Genomic DNA, 24,354 nt, shown 5'->3' on the forward strand with positions numbered 1-24,354 from the left:
TAATCATTTAACCACAATATCACCACCCAACTGTTGCAGAGCACTACCGATCTTCAAGTTTATAGCTATTAAAAGTGTTGAACAACCCTAATGCTCCATGCCTATTCCCCATTGACTGGATTTGTGGTCAGTTGCATTTGTGGATAGGATCAAGTCATCAAGCCCATCAGTGGCTCAACTTCAGACCTCATGTTCTTAACCAGGATCATCACTGCTATTATCTGAGAGTCGCCTGTGACCGGTCCAAGTTGGCTGGTCTCACCGAGCGGATTGGAGCTGCCGACATTTTTGCTGACTGGGGTCATGCTATCTTTGCCAGCTTGCTGGAATAGACACAGACACCAATTGGGTCACGCTGAAGACATTCCTGTCCTGTGAAGCAAGTCTGCTTGTATTTTAGGTTTGCCAGGACTAATGAATTAAAACATGTGTACTCTCCACAACTGGCTGTTTATCAATGCCTCTGACAGGAGGAGGGTTTTCTTTTTGCTCTTGCTTTTTCTAGAAGCATGACAACATCCTGGCTGTTGGAGAGGCTAGGAAAGGAGAGAGGGGTTGTGGAAGGAAGTGGAACAGGGAGGGCCATGGGACGCTGGGGTCTGGGGGAGAGCAGGTAGCAGCAAGCTGCCCTGACAGCTGTCATTGCTCCTCAGATTGTCAGAGGCTGCTATGTAGCAGGTGCAGCCTGCCTTCTTACTAAGTCTTTACTCCACAAAGGCAACGACTGGCCAAGGCGGTGGCCGGCCCTGGATTACACAAGTGCAGACACTCAACTAAGTGAGGTAAGGCAACAGGTGTGAAAAGCGAACTAAACACTCGGAGCACCAGCTACTTAACCAAAGTTCTGTTACAGCCGAGAGGAGGAATCAGTGGTCCCTTTCCCCAGGCGGTGTGATGAAAAGGCAAGTTGCTTTAGGGGCTCTTGTGGTCGATACCATGTGGAACCCAAAATCCACCCCGCTTGGCCGCTGCCACCCTTTCAGAGGCAGACAGATGTTCTGGTTGCGTGGAGGGGAGGGGCTCTAATTAGCTATTTATCAATTCCATTTCCTGCTGCTGGAAACCGAACCAGAGACCTATTTACAAAATCCTGGAGGCAAATTCTCACCTCTTGTGCTTTATTTCTCGGTGCAGGAAAGTTGGGAGATTCAGTCAAAAAAGGAGCAGAGCCTTTCATCCTTAGATGTAATGATAAAATGGTTTGGTGATGGTACAGTGTGTAACAATAAGACTTTTTCTTTTAGCTACAACTTTAAGGGGATTTTTATTGTTTGTTTTGTTAAATTTGAGACAGTTTGTTCTATTCCCTAGGAACAGGTGGCTAACAAGATGGTTGATTCTAAGCAGACGAGACTACACAGAAATGTATGTCAGAGCTAAGATAAAAAAATCCTGAGTCAAGTAAAAGTGATTTTGTATTACCCTCTTCTGAAGTTGAATGTTTCATGTTCCTCCTTTTTTTCTAACTTAGAATGACATGACTTGGAGCGCTTTATGGTTCATTGGTATTTGTAGTGTTAATGAATGGGCCAAATATGGGTCTGACTGGGTGGCTGTTTTTTTTCCCAAAGTTATACTAGGTGTTTAATATAAACCTGTTGTCTTTCCATGTACTGGCTAAGATGATTCCATATATATGTATGTCTAAATATACCTGTATATGTATCTATGTGTGTGTGTGTGTGTGTATACATACGCATATGCATTTGCTTTGGCTCTATAAATAATTGTAAAAACAAAATTCAGTGTTCTAGACACTATTTTTAGATAGAGAAAAGTTATGGGAAAGAGTCAGAAACCTTGCTATGAGAAAATGTCCTGCTAAAGTAGTTCCCAGAATCTTGCCAAGGATGGTTAAAGAGATGATTTATATTTTGCCATTTTTAGAGACATTTTCCTTAAAATATCATTCCCAGTTTTTGGTTTACTGTCTACATGAGAAGGAAGTAGAGAGTTCAGGGAAGCATAACCAAAAATAGATAAGTTAAATATATGTATTTGAAAAACAAGGATATCATTATAACAATATCTTTTCCTAGTCCCATTGAACAAAAATGATCAAATATCTTGGTTAAAATATATGTGGACTAAATTCTTTTATTATAAGAAAGAAATATGCATGTGTTTTTGTCCATCTCAATCCATCTTATCTGTAGGATGTTTTTCCATTCATTGTTAGTTAATTCTTAAATGATAATTTAGTAGGTGGGAGAGGACATCAGTAGGAGGTTTCTAAGTTTTGTCTTTTGCTTATATTATACATTGTTAAGATATACAACATTAGAAATATTTGATACATTTACAGATAGCTAATCAGATATTTAAAGCACATAGTATTCAGAATATAACTGTGGGATATTTTTAAACAGTCTTTGGTACTCTTGAGATGATTCCATGATACTCATTCTTTACCACTCCCAGATCAATAATTCTGATTCAATTTAGGCTTTTGAGTCTGAAAACCTGTTCTAATCTGAAGCTGTCTGATGCCCTGTTAAGACTTCTGGATACCCCTCAATTAAAAATAAAACGCTATATAAGACCTTGAAGGGCCAGGGTTGGACTGGTCGGTGTGAAGGGAAACTAAAAAAGTAAGGTGTGTGGAGATTTTGCTCCATCTTGTATATTTCATTCCCGATGTATATTTCCAAAGCAATTTTTTTATAAGCCAGAAAAGGAATTTCAAATGGGGCAGGTGAATGCTTCTCATGCAGGGAAAGAAAGCTAGGATATAGAAGTATCTTTAAAATAAGAATACAATGGTAACTTACTTTTCCCTCTAACATCCAAGGGATTTTGCGTATTTAAGGGATGATGTTGGGTAAAGTGACAATGGCTCTCATTCTTACAGCTGGAAGACCAAGGGGAACCCCAAGGCTCAGGTGCCCACATGATCAGCACAGCCAGGGTACCTGCAGATAAGCCAGTACGCATCGCCTTCAGCCTCGATGATGCTTCAGGTATGCTCTGCTCAGGGAGAAGGGGTCTCTTCCCTGCCTGCCACCTTTTTACTGTCATATTTTCTAGTTCCACAAGGGCATTGAAAAATGCATGCCTGGCATGACCTAATGTGGGGAGTATGATTTTTCATCATGTGTTTTTCAAGTGTGGCTTCCAGAAATGTCTGTGGTGATGCTTCCCCCATGTCCAATCCTCTGATTGTTTTAGTACATTTCTTCTGCCTTTTTGACTTTCCCCATTTTAGCTTTCTTTTAGTATAAAATTGATGGAGCTCTAACACTTTCTAATGATAGCAAAGTATCTCATTGTTAAAACTGCATGAGAAAACATTTATTAAAAGCTGGCAGTTGGTTAGGTAATATAAAAATATCACTGTCCCTGTGCCAGCAGTATTTCCTGAAGTCCAGGTTCCAAACTCTGGTCTCTCACTGGTGCTCCCACACTTCCGGCTGAATGAACAGACTTCAGCCGGAGTGATGAATGGGACAGGTGAGGCAGACCCTCTCGAAATAGTAAGGTCTGAGGTGAGGCTGCCATACTTAGAGTCCTTTGTCATGGCTCCCCTCAGTGACCTCTTAACACACATATTGAATTACGTACACCACCTTTGACAAGGGACCTCAGGTAGCGTGAGGTCACAGTGGCGAGGAATGGAAGGCCTTTGTTCTCAGTCTAATGTCATCTGTTAAAATCACATAATCACACGCTCAAACAACATTACCGTTTAAACCTTGGGCCTTTGGGGGACCAATTGTTTCCTTCACTCCTTCCTTCCTTCCCTCCCTCCCTCCCTCTTATCTTTTTGTGGAACTAGATGGTAGGAATTACTTGAAATAAATGAGAACCCCTTTTTGAAGCTACAAATTAAAAACAAAAGAATTTTGAAAGTGTACATTCTTGGGACATTTGAAAGAGATTAGAACAAATTAAATTGACTGATGAAAAACATGCAAGAGCTCCCAGTGGGGACCAAGAGAGTTCAGAGGATGGTGGCCAATGAATTATAAGTTGTATATCTTATACTTGAAAAAAAAAGTCTGTTCTTCCTTCCTTCAATGCTCATGAAGGGGTAACAGTTTAAAAGGCAATAATTGAAAAGGTACAGGCTTATCCCCAAAATATGCAAAGTAAGGATATGGGCTCTGTGAAGTCTGGTATTATACATCCAATTCAGGCTTTACTCTACAAAGTGATTATGATGGTGAAACATCTACCTCCTGGTTTTCTGTATCGTGCAGCTCACAGTGGAGGATTTAGTTCTAGAGTAAGAACAGGTGAAGCCTCAGCCCCTCGTCATCTGTCCTTCCAACCTTCTCTTATTCCCTGCTGTTGTCCTGTGTCCCTACTTAGGAAGGCAGGGGTGAAGGGAAAGCCTCCAAATAGACAAACCAATCCATCTCAACATACAAATGACAACTAACATTAACTGAATTTCCATTTTGTATTGGGTGTTCATGCACAATATTTCTGATAGTTAAAATAAGTGCATTTTAGGTGTTAGTTTTCCTAATTTGCAGAACAGAGATTGAGGTTCCGGGGACCACACTGTTAGTAGGTAATGGAGTTATGACTCAAACTCAGGTCTCTGGACTTGACACTCCAAACTCTTTCCATTTTTCCACTCTGCTTCTCTAAGAAGAAAAAGAAAAGCCCCTCCAGTTTTTACAGATTTCATAAATGCAAGATTTCAAGGAACAGTCAGTGTTTGAGTGGGTAGCTCTCAAGAAAGACTGTAAACCCAAATCAAGGGAGAAAGAAGACGTGTGATTTTCCTCCTCGTGTTCATGTCTCACATGAGCAGAACAAGTCCTGTTACAATCGATAGCCTTACAAAGCCAATCTCAGTATATAAAACTTGTTTATTCCAAACAGTATTATTATATTATAATTTTGGTTGAGACCAATGAATGTATTTTTTTCTCATCTTCATTTTAATATAATTTAATTTATGTATAGGAAAGAGCCATGGACAGGTGATCTTGATCTTTGGGCTGCATAAACAGACTTTCACTTGAATATGCAACTTGTAATTAATTGGCCACCATCCTTTGAACTCTCTTGGTCCCAAATGGGAGCTCTTGCAGGTATTTTATCAGTCAATTTAAGTTTATTTGTTCTAGTCTCTTTCAAATGTCCCAAGAATGCCCACTTCCAAAATTCTTTTTTTAGAAAATTTGGTAGCTTCAAAAAGGGGTTGCCCTTTATTTCAGGTAACTCCTACCATCTGGCTCCACAAAAAGATGCTCGGAAAACCTTATGAAGAATCCACCAAAATTGAATTTTTTTTTCCTTAGGTTCGTTGTCCCCATATCTCTAGAAAGGTTACCTAAATAGAAAGTCCAAGGTAGGAAGCAGGGTTGAGTGTTTCTCAACCTTTCTTAATATAATCTTCTGACAGCACTCATCAAAAAAACAAGTTCCAACGCTCTACTCCTGGGTATTCTGATGCAGAAGGTCCAGCTTGAGTCCTAGCAGTCCATAATTTTGTGTGCACATGAGGTTGTGAGTGCACAGAAAGATGCTTTGCAGATACTTGGGGACACTCCCTCTGAATTCTTGAATAAGAAGCATGTGGAGTATTACACCAAGTAACACTTGCCATCATATGCACACTGTGCCTGCCTTCTGAATTCCAAGAGCATTTGAGACCACACATTTAAAGGGAAAACAAAAGAAAACATTCTAGACTTTCATAGTAAGTGGGGGAACTAGGATGGATTTGGGGGATTAATTCCATATTTGTGGATTTATTGTTGAGGAGTAAGCAGAGTCCACAGGAAAAGAGACGTCTTTGTCTGTGAATGTTCATTTATTCATTCATTGTGAACCTCATACATTGCTTATTTCTCCAGTGATGTTAGGACTTTTTTTTTGCATATATTTCTAAGACGATTTGGTGTAGAGGTTAAAGACATAGAGCTTTGGAGTCAGCAGGATGCGGTTTCTAGACCTATTTCCATCACTATTTGTATGATCTTGGGTAAGTCACTCAACTTTGCCAAACTTCAGTTTCCCATAAGATGTGTATAGTAATAGTTGACAGAGTTGTAAGAAAAAACAAATAACACTATATACATAAAGTATTTAGCATAGGTATTGACACATATTACTTACAACCAGTTTCTGTATTTATGATAGTTGGTTCTGGAGTACTAAGGAAAATACTAAATGGTTTGTGTCCCATCTACATCTCACACATCTACTTGATGACAAGGTAGGGTTTATAGTATAACTGACCTGCGGTTATTTAGGGACTACTATCTATTTGGTGGATTATGGGTACCCCAGCTTCTTCTTTTATCAATTAGCTGAACTTTACTTAGTTTCTATGCTTCCAGGGTTCTGCTAAAGGTGGTGGGGTATGCAAAAGATGTATATGACATGACCCCTTCTAAGGGTTTTATAAGGAAAAGAGATTTGGGGAAAATTCTTTGTCACCCACAGAAGATAGGAACAACTTCTCGGAAGATGTGGTAGTCAGTATGGGCTTGGAGGTGAGTAGGGTATTAAAAAGCAATGTAGGAAAGGTATCATTTCTGCATACCAGGTACAAACAAAGAGGGTACACATCTTTGAACAGTTTTTCCATTTCCTTCCAGACAGAAAGCATGAGCAAAACCTAAGCATGATATATTCAAGGAATACTAAAACTCTTGTCAACTGGGGCAGAGGTCTGAACTGTGGAAGAGAAACATGCTTTTTAATGAGCTCTGTTTTAAGCCAAGCATTGTGCCGGAGTCTTACAAAGAATAACTATTTAGATAGCAGCAGAATAGGGTTACCAGGCCAATTCAACAAGAGCTGGATTTGATTAGAAGTAATAGAGTGTCAAAAGTTTTTGAGCAAGGGAGTAATATGATGAAAATGGTAAATGTTCGATTGGTGGACTAGCCTGCAATGTGGCGGGATGAGAAAATGAAAGAGGCTTTTCATAATGGTTCAGAGACTAAGTCTTAAGAACCTGCATTAGGGAATGGAATGGGATGACGGAATCAGAGTACATTTTGGAGGAAGGGTTGAAAGAACTTGATGACACACTGGCCCTGGTGTAGATGGCCCTACAATGTTTTGATCATTGTTCATTGATAGCATACAAGACTCTACGTAGATCATGGACCTCCAGGGGCTTAAATAAAAGAAGCAATATTTTAGGAGAAATAAAAACCCTTAGGATACAATCACCATTTCTAACCTATAGTCAGAATCCTTCATTAAATAACACTTAGCTAACTAATTCCTGGCGGCAGTAATGCCTGTCTTTGAAAAACTAATGATATGAATGGCATTACTTCCAAACTGGGAATTCTCAAGAGTTAACTTTCAAAATCAAGATCTTTATAGAGTTAGTTTTCCTAAGAGAAAATGTACAGAATAGAAATATGAATCCCATCTCTTGGATTATTAGAGAATAAATAGCTCTTTTTCAATTAGAATTCAGAGTTGGACTTGACATGAGGATTTCATGTTAATTACTTGAGAGTTTTCTTTATCTTCAGTCAAGCTACAAAATCTGGCACACTCGTGTAAATTTAGACCTTGGCTTTGGGATTCATTTTTTTTCTTTTAAGTTTTTAGTTTTTATTTAGGATGAGTCAAGGATACTGGCACCAGCCCAAGCTGGTGACTTTCAATATTTTGTTTTTAGAAAATTTTCAAGCTATTAGAGTGTTTCATATATGGGCATGAATTGATCATATGACCTTTAGTAAAAAAAGAAGTCTAAGAACCATTCTGTTGGTTTTTTTTTTAAGTAATACTGTCTTCTCCTCATATATCGAGGTGTTTTGTGTGGTAGGGGAATTATGGGGAGTAGCTGAAATAGCTACCCTTGAATCTAACTTAATTGGGTGTTGTGTGCATGTCTGCTGTACACATGAAAAACTGGCTGTCAGCAAATTTGTGATTGTCATTGTTGCGTTCCTTCAACTCTTTCTACCTTTGGTACCTTTGGGGATTATTTCTCTCTCCCTCCTTAGGGCCCCAAAGTTTCTGGTACTTTCTTCTCCATGCCCTCCATCCTTGTTCTCTGGAAAAACATGGGAAAACCTTTCACACTAAGCAATAAATGAATATTGGGGTTAAAATTTTTCTCTCTCTCAGGACTTTTTTTTTTTGCACATCAGTAGAAAGTCAAGTTTCTGCTGGAGTTTTGCCAGCCAACTTGGTAAGATGGCATTTGGGGAACCAGGGGCTTGGGGAGCATTTTTGAACTCTCACACATGTCCTCCTTTCCCAGCTCTGACCCTACTTCTAAAGCTACCTCAGCTATGCAGTGGCAACCATCAGTTATAAACCCCTTATGGGTGGGGTGGGAGTGATTTTCCTTCCCCAGCGCAGAGTTGGGAACCTTTACCCAGCGCAGAGTTGGGAACCATAGTAGAAATGCAATTATCAAATGCTATAAAATCAGTAATATAGTATCTATGATCACTTTGAGTTCATTACTCTGATTCCACGTGAAGATTTTTTGAGATACAACTGGGTTTATTGGTTGGAATCTGTTGCTTTGGGCTGTAAAGAAAGGCCAGAGCATTACCTAGGTGCCTTTACTTGTATCATCTCATTAACATAATACTGGCAACAGCTCTGCAGGAAGATATTATTATACCCATTTTACAGATGTGGAAATCTTGACTGAGGGACTTTAAGTAACTTGTCTCAAATCAAGCAGTTAATAAATAGTAGGAAGGGATTTTTAAAGCCATCTACTCAGGGCTCTTTTTACTTTATTAACCATTTAGACGTAGGGTCCACGTGATAAGAGAGAAACACAGTTGTTTTTGAGAGCAAAGAGCTTCCCCAGTGGTCATGGGAAATAATGGTGGCAGGTTCTGATATGGTTTTATACAGTAGGGAAGAAGAAAAGGAGAAGTAAGTTTTCTTTGGTGGTGTGCTGAGGAATAAATATACTTCCCCCAGGCTCTTTCTGAAGCACATGTTTCTGGGCAAGTATGTTACAAGCTAAATAAGTAAAAATATTCTTACAAAAGGATAAATTGATACGATTCACAAAATGATAGCTACAATAATAGTGACAAGATGACTGTTTCTAAGAAACATGAATCGTGTCTTTAAACTGAATTAGATCTCTCTGTGCAGAGAAATATCATTCAGTCTATTTGATGTGTCATCTTGTTGGCCTGATAATTTTAGGTAGTTGTTGAAGTAACAGGGTAATTATTATTAATCACAAAGAACTGACAAACTCTTAGGTGCCGTACCAAAGAGCTACCTGTATCCATATCTGTATTTATATCTATATCTATACTTTTCATGTTATGGTCCTGAAAATCCAGTGTGTATCAAAGAATTCATGTCCCATGTCTAATAAGCAGGAAGCAAAGCTCAAAAAAGCTTTTTATGTGTATTGAGTAGTGACTCTGTGGCATCTTACTACACTGATGGACAGTGACTTCAGTGGGGCATCGGGGGATCTTCATAATCTGGGTGAATGTAGTAACCACAGTGTTTTACATGTGAAACCTTCATAAGAGTGTCTATCAATGATTCCTTAATGAAAAAAAAGCTTTTGATGTGTCTCAAAATGGTGTGTTACTCTATCAAGAACCTAGGTATCAAGAAATTTTTAAAAAGTGCTTTTGATACATTAGTAATGTGATTTACAGCCTTATATCACTTATTTTATTTCTGTAAGTAAAATATTAATTTCAATTTAGATTTAAAATGAAAGTACCAAAGACCTTTCATGCATAAGTTAAAATTCTTTGACAATGTTTCATATAGAAAGTGTTTGCTTTGATAAGAAGTAAAAGGGAAACTCTTCCTGGATTCAGGTTTAAATACAGAGAGTAAGTGCACAAGACCCAAGGTGGTGGCTGTGCCAGGGACTCTCCCTTAGTTGGCACAGTGGCATCTAAGTAATTAGAGTCAGTGGCCTTCACCCCGCCTACTCTCTTTGTATTACTCAGATGATGAAGAATAATACCTTTACCCCCCACCATTGTCCACACACTCACATATACCCTCCCTTCCCCTTTCGTCAGGATTATGGTGAAAAGGAATGGAAAGGTCACTCAATTATATTAAGCACTCATTATTATTACTAATTATTTCCTAGGTGCCAGGCTTTAGGCTAAATGATTGATATATGTGTTCCTATACTAATAACGTGTTTCTGAGGCTGGGAATATCATGCCCATTTAGAAAAGCAGAAAACTGAGTCTCAAAGAGATTATGTTGACTGTCCCTGTTCACCAGTTAAAAAGTGGCTGACTTGAGATTCCAGGGCAGGTCTGGCCAATGGAATGTGGGACTGACCCATTGTTTCCTTAGTGGTTAGGAGCCTTCGCAGGCAAACAGTTCCCAGGGTAGTTTCTGCACGAGCCTTGCCACCGTAGCCACTGCCCGAACTCACTTGCCTCTTGAGTGTCAGTTTGTCCCTGGTGCCCTGAGGGAGCATCTCCAGGACACCGGCTCTCAGAGATTGAATAGCAGGCAGCACCAGCTACATAATTTGTGGAGGCACAGGAGAAAAACTCTGGGGCTCCTTGTTCAAAAAGTGGGAAAAATTTCAAGACGGCATGCTCAGAGCATTAGACCAGATGTGGGCCCTGCCTGGGGAAGGGCTCGGTGTGCCCACAGACACATAGCCACAAAGCCAGCTCTGGCGGCAGGAAAGGTAGGCAGATTGACGGATTCCAGGCAGCACTGCCTCTCAAGTTCCTGGCTGCAGAGTAGGGTGGGGCTTGGGGGTGTCTCCTGAGTGTGGTTTCTCTCTATCCTGAGGTCTTCTCTGCAAGGAAACCTAGACTCTTTCTCCTAAGGACTGAGGGAGGGAGAGAGTGCTGTGGGACAGGGAGATAACTGGCTTCAAATTTCAGGCAAGATACTCTCTGGAGCAGAGGTTCTCAACTGTGGGTTTGCACACCTGGCCTGATTTTGGTGAAATCTTCACCTCTCTGATGCAAAGCAAGAGAAAAAAGGACATGACAGTGAGGTTTTTTTGGAGTGTGTTTGCTTCGTTCACAAAACTAAATTTATCCAATATATATAATATGGACACTTTTCCATTCTAAAATTATGTTTGTCTTATGCCTTTGGTGCTAAAACATCCTGTCTCTTGTAAAGAGAGACTAATGATGCATGGTAGTTGTTTTTGAATCATTGCTTGTTGAATAAAAAGCTGAGCACTTCAAGGCATGATTCCCAGTGTTTTGGAGAAAATTTTACTGGCTCATGAAATACAGAAGTCTGGAAAGCCCTGGCCCAGAGGTGAAGTAGAGCTGAGTAGTTCGGTGAAACTCCCTGGGAGACACTCTGAAGTCTTATGAGACTCCTTTCCCTTCCTGGGGCCCTTGCCTTCTGCTCTTCTGGGAGATTTCTGGAACTGTTGGTGTCTTAGCCCCTTCCAGCTGCAGCATTCCCTGGGAACTCTGACTGCATAGCTCTCATTGCTACACAACAATGAGGACTTGGGTCACAGACCCAGTGGGTCCCATTTTCCCATGGAGAACCGCAGAGAAGACAAATTAGGGAAGTTTGAAAACAGCATAACTGCAAAGCAGCCCAACAGCTGCTCAACGGATGGAGACAAGCCCATCATAAAATGTACTGGTGCACATTGTAATGGTTGGGGTACCAATAAGAAAGTCCTATTTTAAGTACCCTTGATGTAGTCATGTCATATTTGCAAAAACAGGCAGTGAACATCTGCTTATGAAAACAGTCTTCTTTAATTTTTTCCTTTATATTTCATTTTTTAATAATTCCTTAGGATACATTTTACTTGGTTCATTAAGCCCACAGTGCCATTTTGAAAAGGAAGCCTATGAATTATTTCCTTAATGCATTAAAAAATAATAAAATTAAAAAGATATGATAAAATTTAGCATAGAGCCTTAGTCTCTGCTTTGCACATAATAGGCATTCAATAAATATTTGGTAAGGAAATACATTTTAATAAAAATGTAACTTGCATTCTGATTTCATCACATTATAAACATATCTAGCACCTGCTCTCCCTTTTTAAAAAAAGTCAAATTTGCCAGGGCTGGGGTGGCAGGGTAGTCTCTTGCATAGTTACTGTACAATCTACTTCATAGTTCTGGAATTTTCAAAAGTAACTTAACTGCTCTCAGGAACTCCGATCCAGTATCACTGTCAAAATGTTTTACAACGACTCGGCCAAATGTTTGTGGAACAGCTGTGCTACTAGTCTGCCTGAGTCATTTTCCTTCTTTCCTTTTGGCCCAATCCTGTGATTCATCATTCTGCTTTTAGAATATTTGCCTATTTTTAAAACCAGTCAAAGAAGGCAGCCACTGTTTAAAAGTAAACACACCACACATCAGCTTGGGGCAGCTTTGTAAGCAGCTTTGCAAGCCCTGAAATTTCTGGCTGGCAGGGATACCAGCTACACCAGATGGCCTTGAGCAGTGAGACGCAGGGCTGGCTTTCAGACTTGGGAGCCTTGTTATTTCTGTCTTTGGTTTTTTTTCTTTGTTTCCGCTGCCATTTCCTGCTTGGATTCATCCAACCTGAGCCATGCTTTAACCAGAGTCTTACTTTTATTTTGCTGGTCATTCTAAAACATCCACTATTTGATCATTTCTATGTTGATCAATTAGACTTTTTTTCAACTCAAGGAATCCACTCTAAAGCCTTTACTCATCAGCAAAATTATCACAATGGTCACATATATGTGCCTCTACATGGTGTGACTATAAATAATGATGTAGATGCCTGTAATAGGCTTTATTACTTCTGGGTCATACCAGGTATTTGCTATTCACTTTGCTAGAGTAAAGCAAATGAATAATAATAATTAACAATAAAATGAATAATTTCTCTCTCTCTTTTTTTTTATAACTCAGCAGGAAGGAGTGTGACTTCCCAGAGAGCAAGGCAGATTAAGTCCCAGGAAGCCTCGAATTCCATTCCTGGCTGTCTTTTAGAATTCTAGAATGCACTATCTGCCCTGGTACTTTACAGAGGTGGTTTCTCCTTCAAAGAGTGCCTGCCCATCTATGGTTTTTAGGGTTGCAATGCCAAACTATAATATATTCCTATTTACCCGTGACAAATTGTTTTGGCCTCAAACTCAGTGAGCTAACATAATCATGACATCTGGGTTATTGTTATTTTATTGAAGTAAATTTAAATGCACCTTAGACCAAATCGATTTTACAAACTACAGGTTTTACAATGAGGGCTACTCGTAAAGGCTGAGTAGCAGCAAGTGAGCATTTCTGTCTTTTGTCCGATTCTTTGCAATGACAAGGATTTAAAAAGACCCACTATTGATGGAAGTTGTCACCTGTGCATAGGAAAAGAGCATTCAAAGGGCCTGGAGACTGGGTCTCCATGTGTCCCTTTGACACAGTCCTGTGCCTGCAGGAAGGGTCTTGGGAAGATTTCCCTGTTTTTACTTGCTCTGCGGAAGCTAAATAGTGCCAGTGAACCTGGGAGCATCCGTGGTCTGACGCAGGTACAGGGTGGTTCACATTTGGTGGGGCATTGTCATTGAGTGAAGCCACTTGTAAGTGGGAGTATGGTTACACTACTCTTGACTGAAATGCACCAGAGGCTATTAACAGATGTGACCTTTGAGGTGTTTGGCAGAGGCAAACACTGTCCTTGTTTGAATTATTTTCCTGGTGATTATCTTTGGTGCCTTCAAAGAAATGTAATCCCTTAGGGGCCAGGAGCTCCTTGTATGCTGCATGTTATTCTGGACTGTGCTGTCAGGGAACAGAGAGAGAATCTGTGTTTCTATCTTGTATGGCCTGTATATCTTCCTCTAATTCAAATGAGCATCAGCAGTTTTTATAACTAAATTTGGTTATGGTAGTGAGAAATAAAAATCATGATCTTGCCTTTCTTTATTATAATTTACAATAGCTTTGGGTTTTAATTGTTTGCTTTAGCCTGTATTTTGACTTATCCTTATAGTTGCATGTCCTGGGATAGTGGTTGTCGACAAGGAAGGGATTAGAAATGAATGGTATGGACCTGCACAGCCAGAGTCCCCCTAGTGAGCGGCACCAGGGCTGGGGCAACAGTGTGTTCTTGGAGAGACTTGGGGGTAGTTTGGATATCCTAGTCCAGTCTCCTCCCAGGTTTCCTCTGATGCTTCTGGGAACTGCGTCTTGATCCAACAGCACCTGCCTATTGCCAGTCACACTGCCGTTGTCCAGCTGAGGACAGAGTTGCAGCTCAGGCGCTTCCAAATCAAGGCCGTGGATTGGGCCTCAGAAGGGCTGATGTCCTGGGGTGTGGGGAGGAAATGCCCTGCCTGGGTTGCTGCCTGTTACATACTGTGACCCAGAAGGATACTCTGGTTAACTGCCTGATTCTGGTGGTTTGTGGTCTGGGCTCAAAACTTGCCACTCATGGAGTCATTTAGAGTAGAACTAATGCTTCTATTTCTCACAAACACATTCTTCTGTCCCATTGATATGGTTCTGGTTACCTCATTAGCACCTTGTTAAAGCACTTTCCTGCCTATCATATTTTTTGGTTTTGGCTAACCTGGGAGCATTGAAAGACAAGCAGTACTTCTCAGTTGGAAAGCTACCAGAGGGAACATTTGAGGATTCTGCTATTTGTTGGCAAAAGTGTGGTTGGGCCAACTATGCTCTCTGTGCTACTGTGCTGAAAACCAGCAAAGTTGTCTTCTGCATTCTATCTGTCCCCACCTAAAGTGATGAAAATAACTGAAGCCACTTACACTGACGGTTTAACTGCACAAGTCCCACAGTGGTAGGAGCAGGACACCTCTCATGGGAGAAAGAGCTCTTCAGCGAAGAATCATTTTCTTTTCATGTTTTAGATGATACAACTCCTGAAGACCCCACTCCTCTGGTCTCTCCTGAATTAGACCAGCAGCTACAGGTAAGGATTTTTCTAGAGTCTCTTCTTTTATCCTTCGTGTTCACCAAATATAGTGAGTGGCTTATATAGTGACTGGCTTGGAGACAGAGTGGGGAGCTTTTCAAACGATTGAGGCTTACATTTCTAGCACTCCAAAGTCATGAAATCTTCATGTAATGTCCCTGTATGGTTATCTGGCTTCAGCACCAGAATATCAAGAACTTACAGTGTAAACAAGCTCCTACTTTTAAGGAGTTCTGGAGCCTGCAAACAGGGCTGGCCCTGCCCTCCTTTGCTGTGGGTGTCGCTGGGCCATCGTGGTTTTGTCCTGTTTTGGATTAGTGACTCAGTGATACACTGTGCAGGGGAGGCTTGCCATGATGGCAAGATTTCAGTATAATCCTTTCTCAATGCCACCTCCACCCCCAGTTCTCTGACACCTTTTAGGAGAATAATTTTAAGTTAAACCCTCTGAATTCTGTCTGGCTTGACCTATGAAAAAATATTTCATGAGTATCGTTTATGGAGGACTTATCAGAGATACCACATTTTGATACACCAGCATTATTTAAAAGGAGCTAATTTATGACATCTTAATTTTCTTTAGATGATATGATTCCAGGCAAAAATGGCTTTAGGAACAGGTTCTGCCTAAAATACCTGGACACTGGCCTTCGGCCTGACGTCGACCTGAATACTTCACTTTGCAGTTACATTTAGACAAGTCTACTAGGGCTCTTAAATCCTGTACGCAGACATTTTCTCAGTCACCACTTTTTTCTTCGACTATTGACTGTGATAGGCTTTAGGAGGGGTCTGCAATCTCCAGTTCCCGACATGCCCTGACGTTCCTAACGATCTCACACCCAGCAGCGTTTCCCGCTTGTGAGTGTACCTGGTGTCCTGAGGTCATTTGAGTTTGCGAGCCCTGGTCCTGAACAACCTCAGCAGAGGCAGGGAGAACCAAGAATGAGCCCTTGTTCAACCCAAATGGTGTCCTTTCTGTTGGCTCCATGGCTTATCTTGGGGCCCAGCACGCTGCGTTAAAAACATGGAAGCTGCTAGGTCTGGTGGACAGAGCCAGTGCTCAGCCACTGGCGTGTCTCTCACAGTTAACCCAGCACAACTCAGGTGTGATGAGGCCTCTCAGAACAGTCCTCATTCTGGCCTCTGCCATGGGCCTGGGCACTGTCACAGCCCCTCAGCAGTAAGTGCGCCCAGCAGAGCAACATCAGTTATGTCCATAACTGAGATGACAAAGACAGCTGGCTCTGTTCTGCTCTGACATTTCCTCCGCAGCTCTCAGCCATCTTATCTCTTCTTTCTCCTGCTCCTATGCAGGGGTTTCACCCAGCATTCCTGGTTCCCGATATCTAATCATGTCCGCAAACATCTCTGCCTCTCACCGTGGACAACTGTGCTCTCGGCTGGCTTTCCTGCCTGGCGTGTGTGCATGACACACAACATCCCGTGCTCAGCTCTAGCTTCACAGGAGGGTTGTCTGGGGGCTGCACATAGTGTGGCTGGGATTGTGAAAGAATGATTACATTTTCCCTGAGTCACAGTTTTTTCTCCTTTATTTTTACTGTCACCTCACAGCTATTTTATTATCATGGGAGTTAGGTGAAAATATAAAGAGCAAACATGTTTTGAAAATAAAACAGTCAAAGCATATTCGGGGTCTTGTTCCCCCATAAAATTATGGATATTTTTCCTTTGGGAACATGAATGGGCTTCCCTGGCTCATGGATCGTTCTGCACAGGATTCATAACACCCCTTGCAGCTATTCCAGATGATTTTTCTGTTAAGGCATTGCAAGATCCATTTGAGTTTTATAACTTTAATTCTGTTTGACATATATTAGAAATTAAGTCTATTTAATTATTTTAATCCAATGAGACTATTCATCTTCATTGATCCTTAATGAGTTAGGCAATTAGAGGCTGCTTTCTGGCTCGTGGGTTTTGATCCTCACCCACTCCTCTTAAAAGTATTGCTTTACCTCTTCATGAATAGAGAAAACATTCCCAGCATTACAACTAAAAGCATTCGAGTAAGTGCTTGTTGGGTGAAGGATATGATTGAGTTTGTTATAAACACTTGCCAGTTGTTAAGCCATTTGGTTAAGGCTGCCTCTGTCTAGGGCTTTTGCCTGTTACCTTTATGCTGCACTCCAGGGCATGGGGATTGAGGGAGGAAAACTAACACAGAAAAGTGCATTTAAAAGCAGATTCTCGTTTCCATGCTTGGAGTGAGTGTATAATTTTAAGCCATTCTGCTGCAGGAAGCCTCTATCTTGAAAGCAATGAAAATACTTTATGTACAAAGGGAACAATCTACTCTGTGGAGCAGGCTGTCTTCACAGCCAGTCTCCTATGCTTCCATCACACAGCAATGGCTCTTGTAATTTTAATGACCATCATAATCCTCTACAGAGGAATAGTTCGGTTATACAAGCATATGAAGTGCCTATGGTTGTCACTATTTGCTTGAGGATGAACTGGCTCTTGATTATCTCTATCAGAGCCTTAAAAACTTGTCTCATGAAAAATAAATGATGCCCAGTGATTATTGCCAGCCCTATTCTCTCATACCCTCAGGCTTAAATGCCAGGCATGCACACTGAGTACCACTAGACGCGGGGTGTTTCCTCCCAAGTGATCCCATTTGATCCTTGCAACACTTGTGTAAGCTAACTAGTATGTCTCCTCTTTAGAGATGAGAAATGGGATGTCAAATTTTGGTTTAAATAAGTTTTCTAACTCAGACTAGATCGCTGATTCTGAATCTATATCACCTACTTTCCCTTACATCTTTTGTGGAATCTACGGACTGCTTAAATTACTTTGAGAGGAGATGTTTTTGTTTCTGGTTTGCAAGGTTGCCATATGAGGTTACAAAACAACCACGTAAAACCTGTTCTGGCTTTCTGATATCCATTACACATTCTTTTGTAGTTTATAAGGTGCAGCTATAAAGTATCTATTTGGTAGATACTCTATCACCAATTTGACCCCTAAGATTTTTCTGTTGCTTGGCCAAGAATGTGGACATGTTTGAGCATGTAATTCGTGGGGCTTCTATTTTCACAGAAGCCAAAAAAAGCCTATGCAAGAATAGCAGTGACAAACATTTCTCTTGATGTCTCTATTAATGCAAAATGTTAGGCAAGAAACCATGGGGGTAAGGTAGGTGTTAAAATGAACATCTCCTTATAATCTTCATTTTTGGGCCTTTGTCCTCAGCCCAGGGGCAGGTGGTAGGTTGATTCTATTTTTTGAGGATTCGTTTCCTGGAACTTGGTTTCTAAATTCTCCATACCCATTAGAGGCAGTGTTTGGGAAGAGTCAGTTTAGACCTCACAAAGGAAAGGAGGCCCAATTCTACATCCACATCTGAGAATGAATGGAAAATCATTGCTTCTCTTTAGGGCTCAGTTTCCTTCTCTTTTGAAAAAGAGGTAAAGACTGGCCTTTCTCCCTATTCTGAAGGATGGTATGATCCTTTAATAGTCTGGGTCAGGACCAAATTTGTCTTAAAATTTAGCCATGTTGTTACGTTTTAGAGATCACGACTTAATTTATAGATGATCCAGAGGAGAGCTGTACTGTGGTCTTAACTGCATTGGAATGAGGAATGATTCTATACTTAGGTAGAGGACATGCTAATGAGTAGATTGTGATAAACTTGCTAATGGGAATTACAATGACTGGAGCATGGGCACTGACGTCAGGTTGACCTGGATTTGGATCTCAGCCCCACACCCACTAGGTTTGTGATTTGGGACATGCTATTTATTCTCCCTCACCCTTGTTTTTCTGAACTGCGAAGTGGAGACAGCAGTATCTACCTCACAATGTTGTGATAGGAATTACATATGATCAGGAGTAGATCTAGCATAGTGGTTGACAAAATAAGTGCCCCATTAATGTTAATTTCCACCCTAGTGAAATTGTTTATTGAATGAAGCATTTAAGAACTAGAAATTTACGTTTGTGTGTGTAAAATGAAATAAGAGAAGCATCCCTTCGGATGTTTGAGTTAGGGATAGAGGTTCTGATGCCATCTTCTTTTCATTAAGCTAAAGTACTTGGAAATCCATATGACTTTTTTTTTGACCAAATTGAGCAATAGCTTCAATCCCTCTGAACATTCTCCCATCTAATCTGAGAAGACAGTGACAGGTGTCTCTGTGGTACACGTTGAACTTGCCTTTTCTCAAACAGTCTGGTAAGTCCAGAAACTGATGTCACCTCCACAAATAAACAATTTCGTAGCTTCAGTTGTGTTCTGTAATATCTTGTTATCCAAGCAGTCTCTCCAGAAACTTCTTTGAAGTCTTACATCAATATTTCATTTGATATCTGAGTAATGAAATTGGTGGAAAATGAAGAAGCCTTGGCACGTCAGGATTCTGCTACCCTGGTCGTGGACATCCATCCAGAAATGCGATTAGGAAATAGTCCCGTAGGAAATATTGAAGAGGCCTGCCATTTTCTTTCTCACACCCATGTTGAAAAGTATCTTATAGTTGTTCTTTGGCTTCTGTGACCACATAGAAAAAATATATGGACACCTTTGAGCTTTACAATGGTACCTTTAATTTTTTAGAATTTTTATGAGAAGCCCAGCAGTCATGAGGATATTCCTTATTGGGACAGTTTGAGATACTCTTGACTTATCTCTCCTTTTAAGATAGCCTACGTCAGTAGAAATGACTTAAATATCTTCATTCCCAAGTTATATAACATATAACATATGTAGTGTAATTAGTAGTGCTGACTTTGACCATAATGTGGATGCTGTAGAAATGTCTTAAAATACTTTAAAAATATTTAAAATTCTAAGACAATAGTTTCCAAGTATTGCAATTAATCCTACTATTGTTTTTCCTTTTGGCTTTAACAAATTATGCTTGTTAATTTTGGCATGCTAAAATGCAACATAAATTTAAACCAGACACCCTCATCCCCTCTGCCCACCCCAAGTAAAGAGAACACAGAGAATCAAGGAATAAATACAAAGTCTGCTCAGTAACTGTAGAATACTTAGCGTCCTAAATATATCTTCTGTGTGGGAAGCTGGGAGAGGAAAATTAAATTCTTACATTTCTGAAGTGGATGGGCCAGCAGTATTTGAAGAAGCCAAGCAGAAAACGGAAATGCTTAAGCTGCCTTGCCCCTTATGGAGAGATGCTTGGTCGGGTCCTTTCCCATGGGGCCCTTTCCAGAAGCCAAAGGCCGTGTTGGGAGGTGCTGGCTATAAACTGATGGCCTGGGCAGAGGGCGGAGATGGGATGGTGTGTCTCAAGCTGGCATTCTTGGAACAGGAGCCTGCGGTTTCTCTCTTACTTCATCTTGTTAAATTGGTCCCGATAATTGGGGTGGATACCAGAGATAGCAGTGGCTCACTCACACTGCTGTGTAATTCACAGCCCTTACAAGCTCAATCCTTGGGCAGTGGAGATGGAGGAAAGGGGGTGTGGATGAAGTGCTTCCTCCTGGGCTCTGACCTCATCCAAACCCCAATCTGTATCTTGGAAATGTTTCCAAGTTGGCTTGAGGCAGTGGGAGGAGAATGTCTTAACTTAACCTTCCAAGAACTGGCTGTGCTGTGAGTAGACCAGATACCATGGCACTGAGTGAATCTGAGAAGCAGTTGTTTCTGAGATTCCATGGAATTTGTGCTCTAGTACAGAAGAAGACCTCTACTTTTTCATTTTCAAGTCAAGCATTTAGGATTCCTTTTCTTTGGAGTGCACTATTTCATTCTTTAAGCAACAATGCAGGATAAATATATCCAGAGTGTGGGAGGATGTAGCATAATTACGGAGAAAATAACAAGGGACTTTTCTTATGATGTGAAAAGAAATTCACTCTCAACATGAAGGGTTTATTTATTTCTCACCCATTCCTAGCACAGGATTATAACTACTAAAATCTCTTGGAAAAGAATAGTCAAAATTAAGCAGTGAGAATTGAAGTGTTAATTATAAGTGTTAATTTTTTTCAAGAAGTTAATTTTTTTAAATCTGGTGCCTGTAGGCATTTTTTAAAGTTATTTTTGTTTTTAATGTGAGCATATGTTAAACAGTATCTTACACCCATGTATAACTGATTAATTCATGAGTGCCGGTGTTCTAAGTGTCACATGATATAAACCTCCTGGTAGCTCCATATTTAAATTGGAAACCTGATACTTGTACTGAATTTTAGGGATCTATTTCCTAGGCAAGCACTTTTATTCAGGGAACACTGGTGATCCTATATTGTCTCTTACTTTGAGGGGTTGTGAGAAGGTAAGACAGAGAGTCACTGGGGAGGACCTTTTGATGCTACACACAAACACACATTATAACATACACATGAACACACAAACACATTATAACATATACATTATAACATACATATGAACACACAAACATACATTAGAGCATAAAGCAACAAGAATCTTCTCTGTCACACAGAACAAAACAACTCATTACTTTATAGTTCTACCATTTATATTTGGTATACAATGTAAATTCCTGTTAGGATGAGAATGATATGTGTTTAAAAAATTCTTTGCTGAATAATAAAAACAAGGAGATCCCACCTTAAAGCCAAAATTGCATTTTGAAAAAACCCAGGAAGTTAAGAAGAAAAATTCTTAACACAGTCTTTAGCAAACAACAAACAAATAACTCTGCCCACCTTGGAGGAAGGGCAGACAGTCTTGACTGACATGCTCCCAAAGCAGAAAGCTGCTGTCCTGGGAGTCTGGGACCAAAGCAGTAAATTTTTTGTGTTAAGCTAAAATTTTGCAGAATTACCTGGATGACTGATAAGAAACTTAACGTCTCATCAAAGATACTTGAGACCACTTAACAAGCCCACACCCTAGCCCTTTGTCATATTCCTGAAAAATCCTTAAAAGGGAGAATCCCCAACCTTTCAGTGCCCTCCTCTCTCTGAGGTTGCCCGTACTTTCTGAGTGCAGAACTTTAACTTTTCCCAACCTTTTCAGGATGGTCTTCTATCTCTGAGGTCGCCTGCACTTTCTCCCTGAGCAACTTTAAATAAAACTTTTACTCTTCTTCTTCAAAAAAAATTCTTTGCTGAGTTTCCTGGGCTGGGGTGAATGTCCAATAATGTCAAATGCCTTCTAAGGACAGTGGGTCCTGCCGACCAGAGGCTGCTTTGATTTATCCTGCAATGTTTGAGGCTAGCGGTGAGTGGCTTCGGATTATAAAGGGTTGAAAAATTTTAAGTTCCCTGAGGGAAAATTTGGCAAGGAGAGAAAAGCTGGGTGCAAATGAAGTGGGCCTCAGATAGGGAACCCTTGTAGCAATGCTTACAGGACGGGCTAGCGGCAGCAGAGATGTAATGACATTTTTTTTTTTGCATGAACTACTTTTTTTATTATGATATAAAACATATAACATAAATTTTACCATCTTAATAATTTTTAAATGTACAGTTCGGTAGTGTTAAGTTTATTTACATGGTTGTGTAACTAATCTCCAGAATATTTTTATCTTGCCAAGTACCCATTGAAAACCTCCTCATTTCCCCCTTTCCCCAGCCTCTGGCAACTAATGAGACAATTTTACAGTGTTGTGATGGGTTGTGCAATGTAACTTCCCTCCTTGCTTAAAAAATAAACCCATATTGCTCTTTAATGCTTTCATGCAAATTGGGAGAACGTAAGTGGTGTTGAGTTACATGTCAGATTGGGGTGAAGACAGAGCCTTCAGGAGCCCGAGGCTGAAGTGACACCTGGAATCCTTTTAATCCCTGAAAACCTGCACACTATGGTCTTTTGCCTTGTTCTCTTTTAATCGGCACTACTTATTAATTGTGGGAAATCTTGAAAATATTATTATGTGTAAGTAGCATGGTCCTCCTGCTATTACTGTGTAAGGATACTGAATAGATCTTGAAATATTTCTATCCTCATATATCCTTAACAGCATGATTATACTATCTCTGCATGCTATCTTCACATTTCCTACAACTAAGAGGGCTAGTTAAAAAAGAACAAATGAAAAAAAAACCCCTACTTAATAAAGATCGTTGCAGAGTGGCAGACTAAGGGAGATAGGAGACTTTTTCCCTTTGTAAGAAAATTATATATGTCATTTTCAGTTTCCCCTTTTAATTATAGCAGCAAAAGACATTTCTCCCTTTACATGGCTACACTCATTTATACCCTCTTTAGGAGGCAAATCCCTTACACAGGGTCCTAGAATCTTGTGGCTGTCACATAGGTAGCTATGCTGAATTTGTGGTTACCTCCGTGTTGCAAGTTCTGGGCTGAACTGAGTATAGTTTATGGGATGTTCCTAAGGATAGGAAATAGGATGCTTAGTCTTAGGGCCGTCCAGTATGCAAATCCTTTAACAGGGCACAGATGATTTAATATCAGCTTGGCTAGGGTGCCCAGAGTAAATTGCTTTCATTCCCCTTACTGTTATACCTGGTAATTTGCCAGTGTAACAGGTGAAAATTGATGAGGTGGTGGTGATTTCTAGGACACAGACCGGAGGAGCCAGGAGTTCTGAATTCCTCTGGCAACAGCTTTATCTCCTGGGGTGAGTTATACCATAACACTACTGAGCAGTGCTTTGCACTTTATTTCTATATAGAAAGAGATCATGGTTCAAACAGGCTGAGTTTATGCTGTTCATGGGGCAGTCGGGAAAGAGGCTACATAATAATTATCAGACTTTCCATTAATCGGGACACAACAGATATTCCACATGAAAGTAAATTTCACCCATATCTATTTTGAATTTTATTTCCTTCAGAAGATCTCTACTCAGAGACTCATGATAAATAGGAAGGATCATCTTATCTGTCAGTGAGACTTCATAGAATTTTATTGCATTTCTGTTACATACTGGGTGGGGTTTCTAAATATGACACCTGAAAAATCTGTGTCCTTGAAGAATATAACGAGAGGAGCAAGTAGTAAGAAATACATTAGTTCTCCAATTACTAGTATGAAATTAGCAAGAGCATGACCTTGTCAGACACATACTTACATACACAGACAGTTGTGAGGAAAAGTTCCAACTAAAAAGCCTGTTTAATAATGCAGTTGTATTTCCCAGATATTACAGAAAGTTTTTCTGTAAATAATTAAAAAGCATGATTAAAAAACTCTTTAAGACTCTTTACTAGTGTTGCTAAAAGTAATGTTTTCAGTAATGTGTTGCTAACAAGAAATTAGAATTATAAACTCAGGGAAAGCTAGTTCTTTCAAAAATAATTTCCAGAAATAGGATTTTCAACATGCTGTGGTTAGGGGCTTGCTGTGCTGGCCTTTGTTTCCCTCCTGGATGGGAGAAAAGTGAAGACCCAAATCCACGTTCTCTTTGGTCTCACATGTTATAAGCATGGTTGTACTTGGGCTTGGTCTTTCATAGGACTTGCTAGTCCTTGCAAGCTTTATTTCCAACCCAGAGGCCTTTCTTCACGTGGATGCATCTGTCAGAGCCATTCTTGTAGGGTTGTCCCACTGTACAAGATGAGATTATGCCTCTGGCTACAAGATCGGAAGGCAAGGGGTAATGCAAA

The 24,354-nt window shown here is 40.3% G+C and overlaps 1 protein-coding gene across 3 annotated transcripts in view; it reads left to right on the forward strand.

The window, feature by feature from the left end:
- Nucleotides 1–548: 548 nt before the first annotated feature.
- Nucleotides 549–24,354, forward strand: part of MAP3K7CL (MAP3K7 C-terminal like) — a 114,353-nt gene continuing 90,547 nt past the window's right edge. For 2 of the 3 annotated variants that reach the window (XM_057503906.1, XM_036926314.2), the window contains exons 1-3: nucleotides 1,230–1,365; nucleotides 2,852–2,960; nucleotides 14,753–14,814. In XM_057503906.1, the coding sequence (XP_057359889.1) occupies nucleotides 1,330–1,365; nucleotides 2,852–2,960; nucleotides 14,753–14,814 (207 nt within the window). In that variant the 5' untranslated portion in view covers nucleotides 1,230–1,329. Of the gene's footprint in view, nucleotides 783–1,229; nucleotides 1,366–2,851; nucleotides 2,961–14,752; nucleotides 14,815–24,354 lie in introns of those variants that run through there. The other variant, XM_036926312.2, reaches the window with a different exon arrangement.

The sequence above is a fragment of the Manis pentadactyla genome, chromosome 1, assembly GCF_030020395.1.
Source record: "Manis pentadactyla isolate mManPen7 chromosome 1, mManPen7.hap1, whole genome shotgun sequence".
In the NCBI taxonomy this organism is placed as follows: domain Eukaryota; kingdom Metazoa; phylum Chordata; class Mammalia; order Pholidota; family Manidae; genus Manis; species Manis pentadactyla.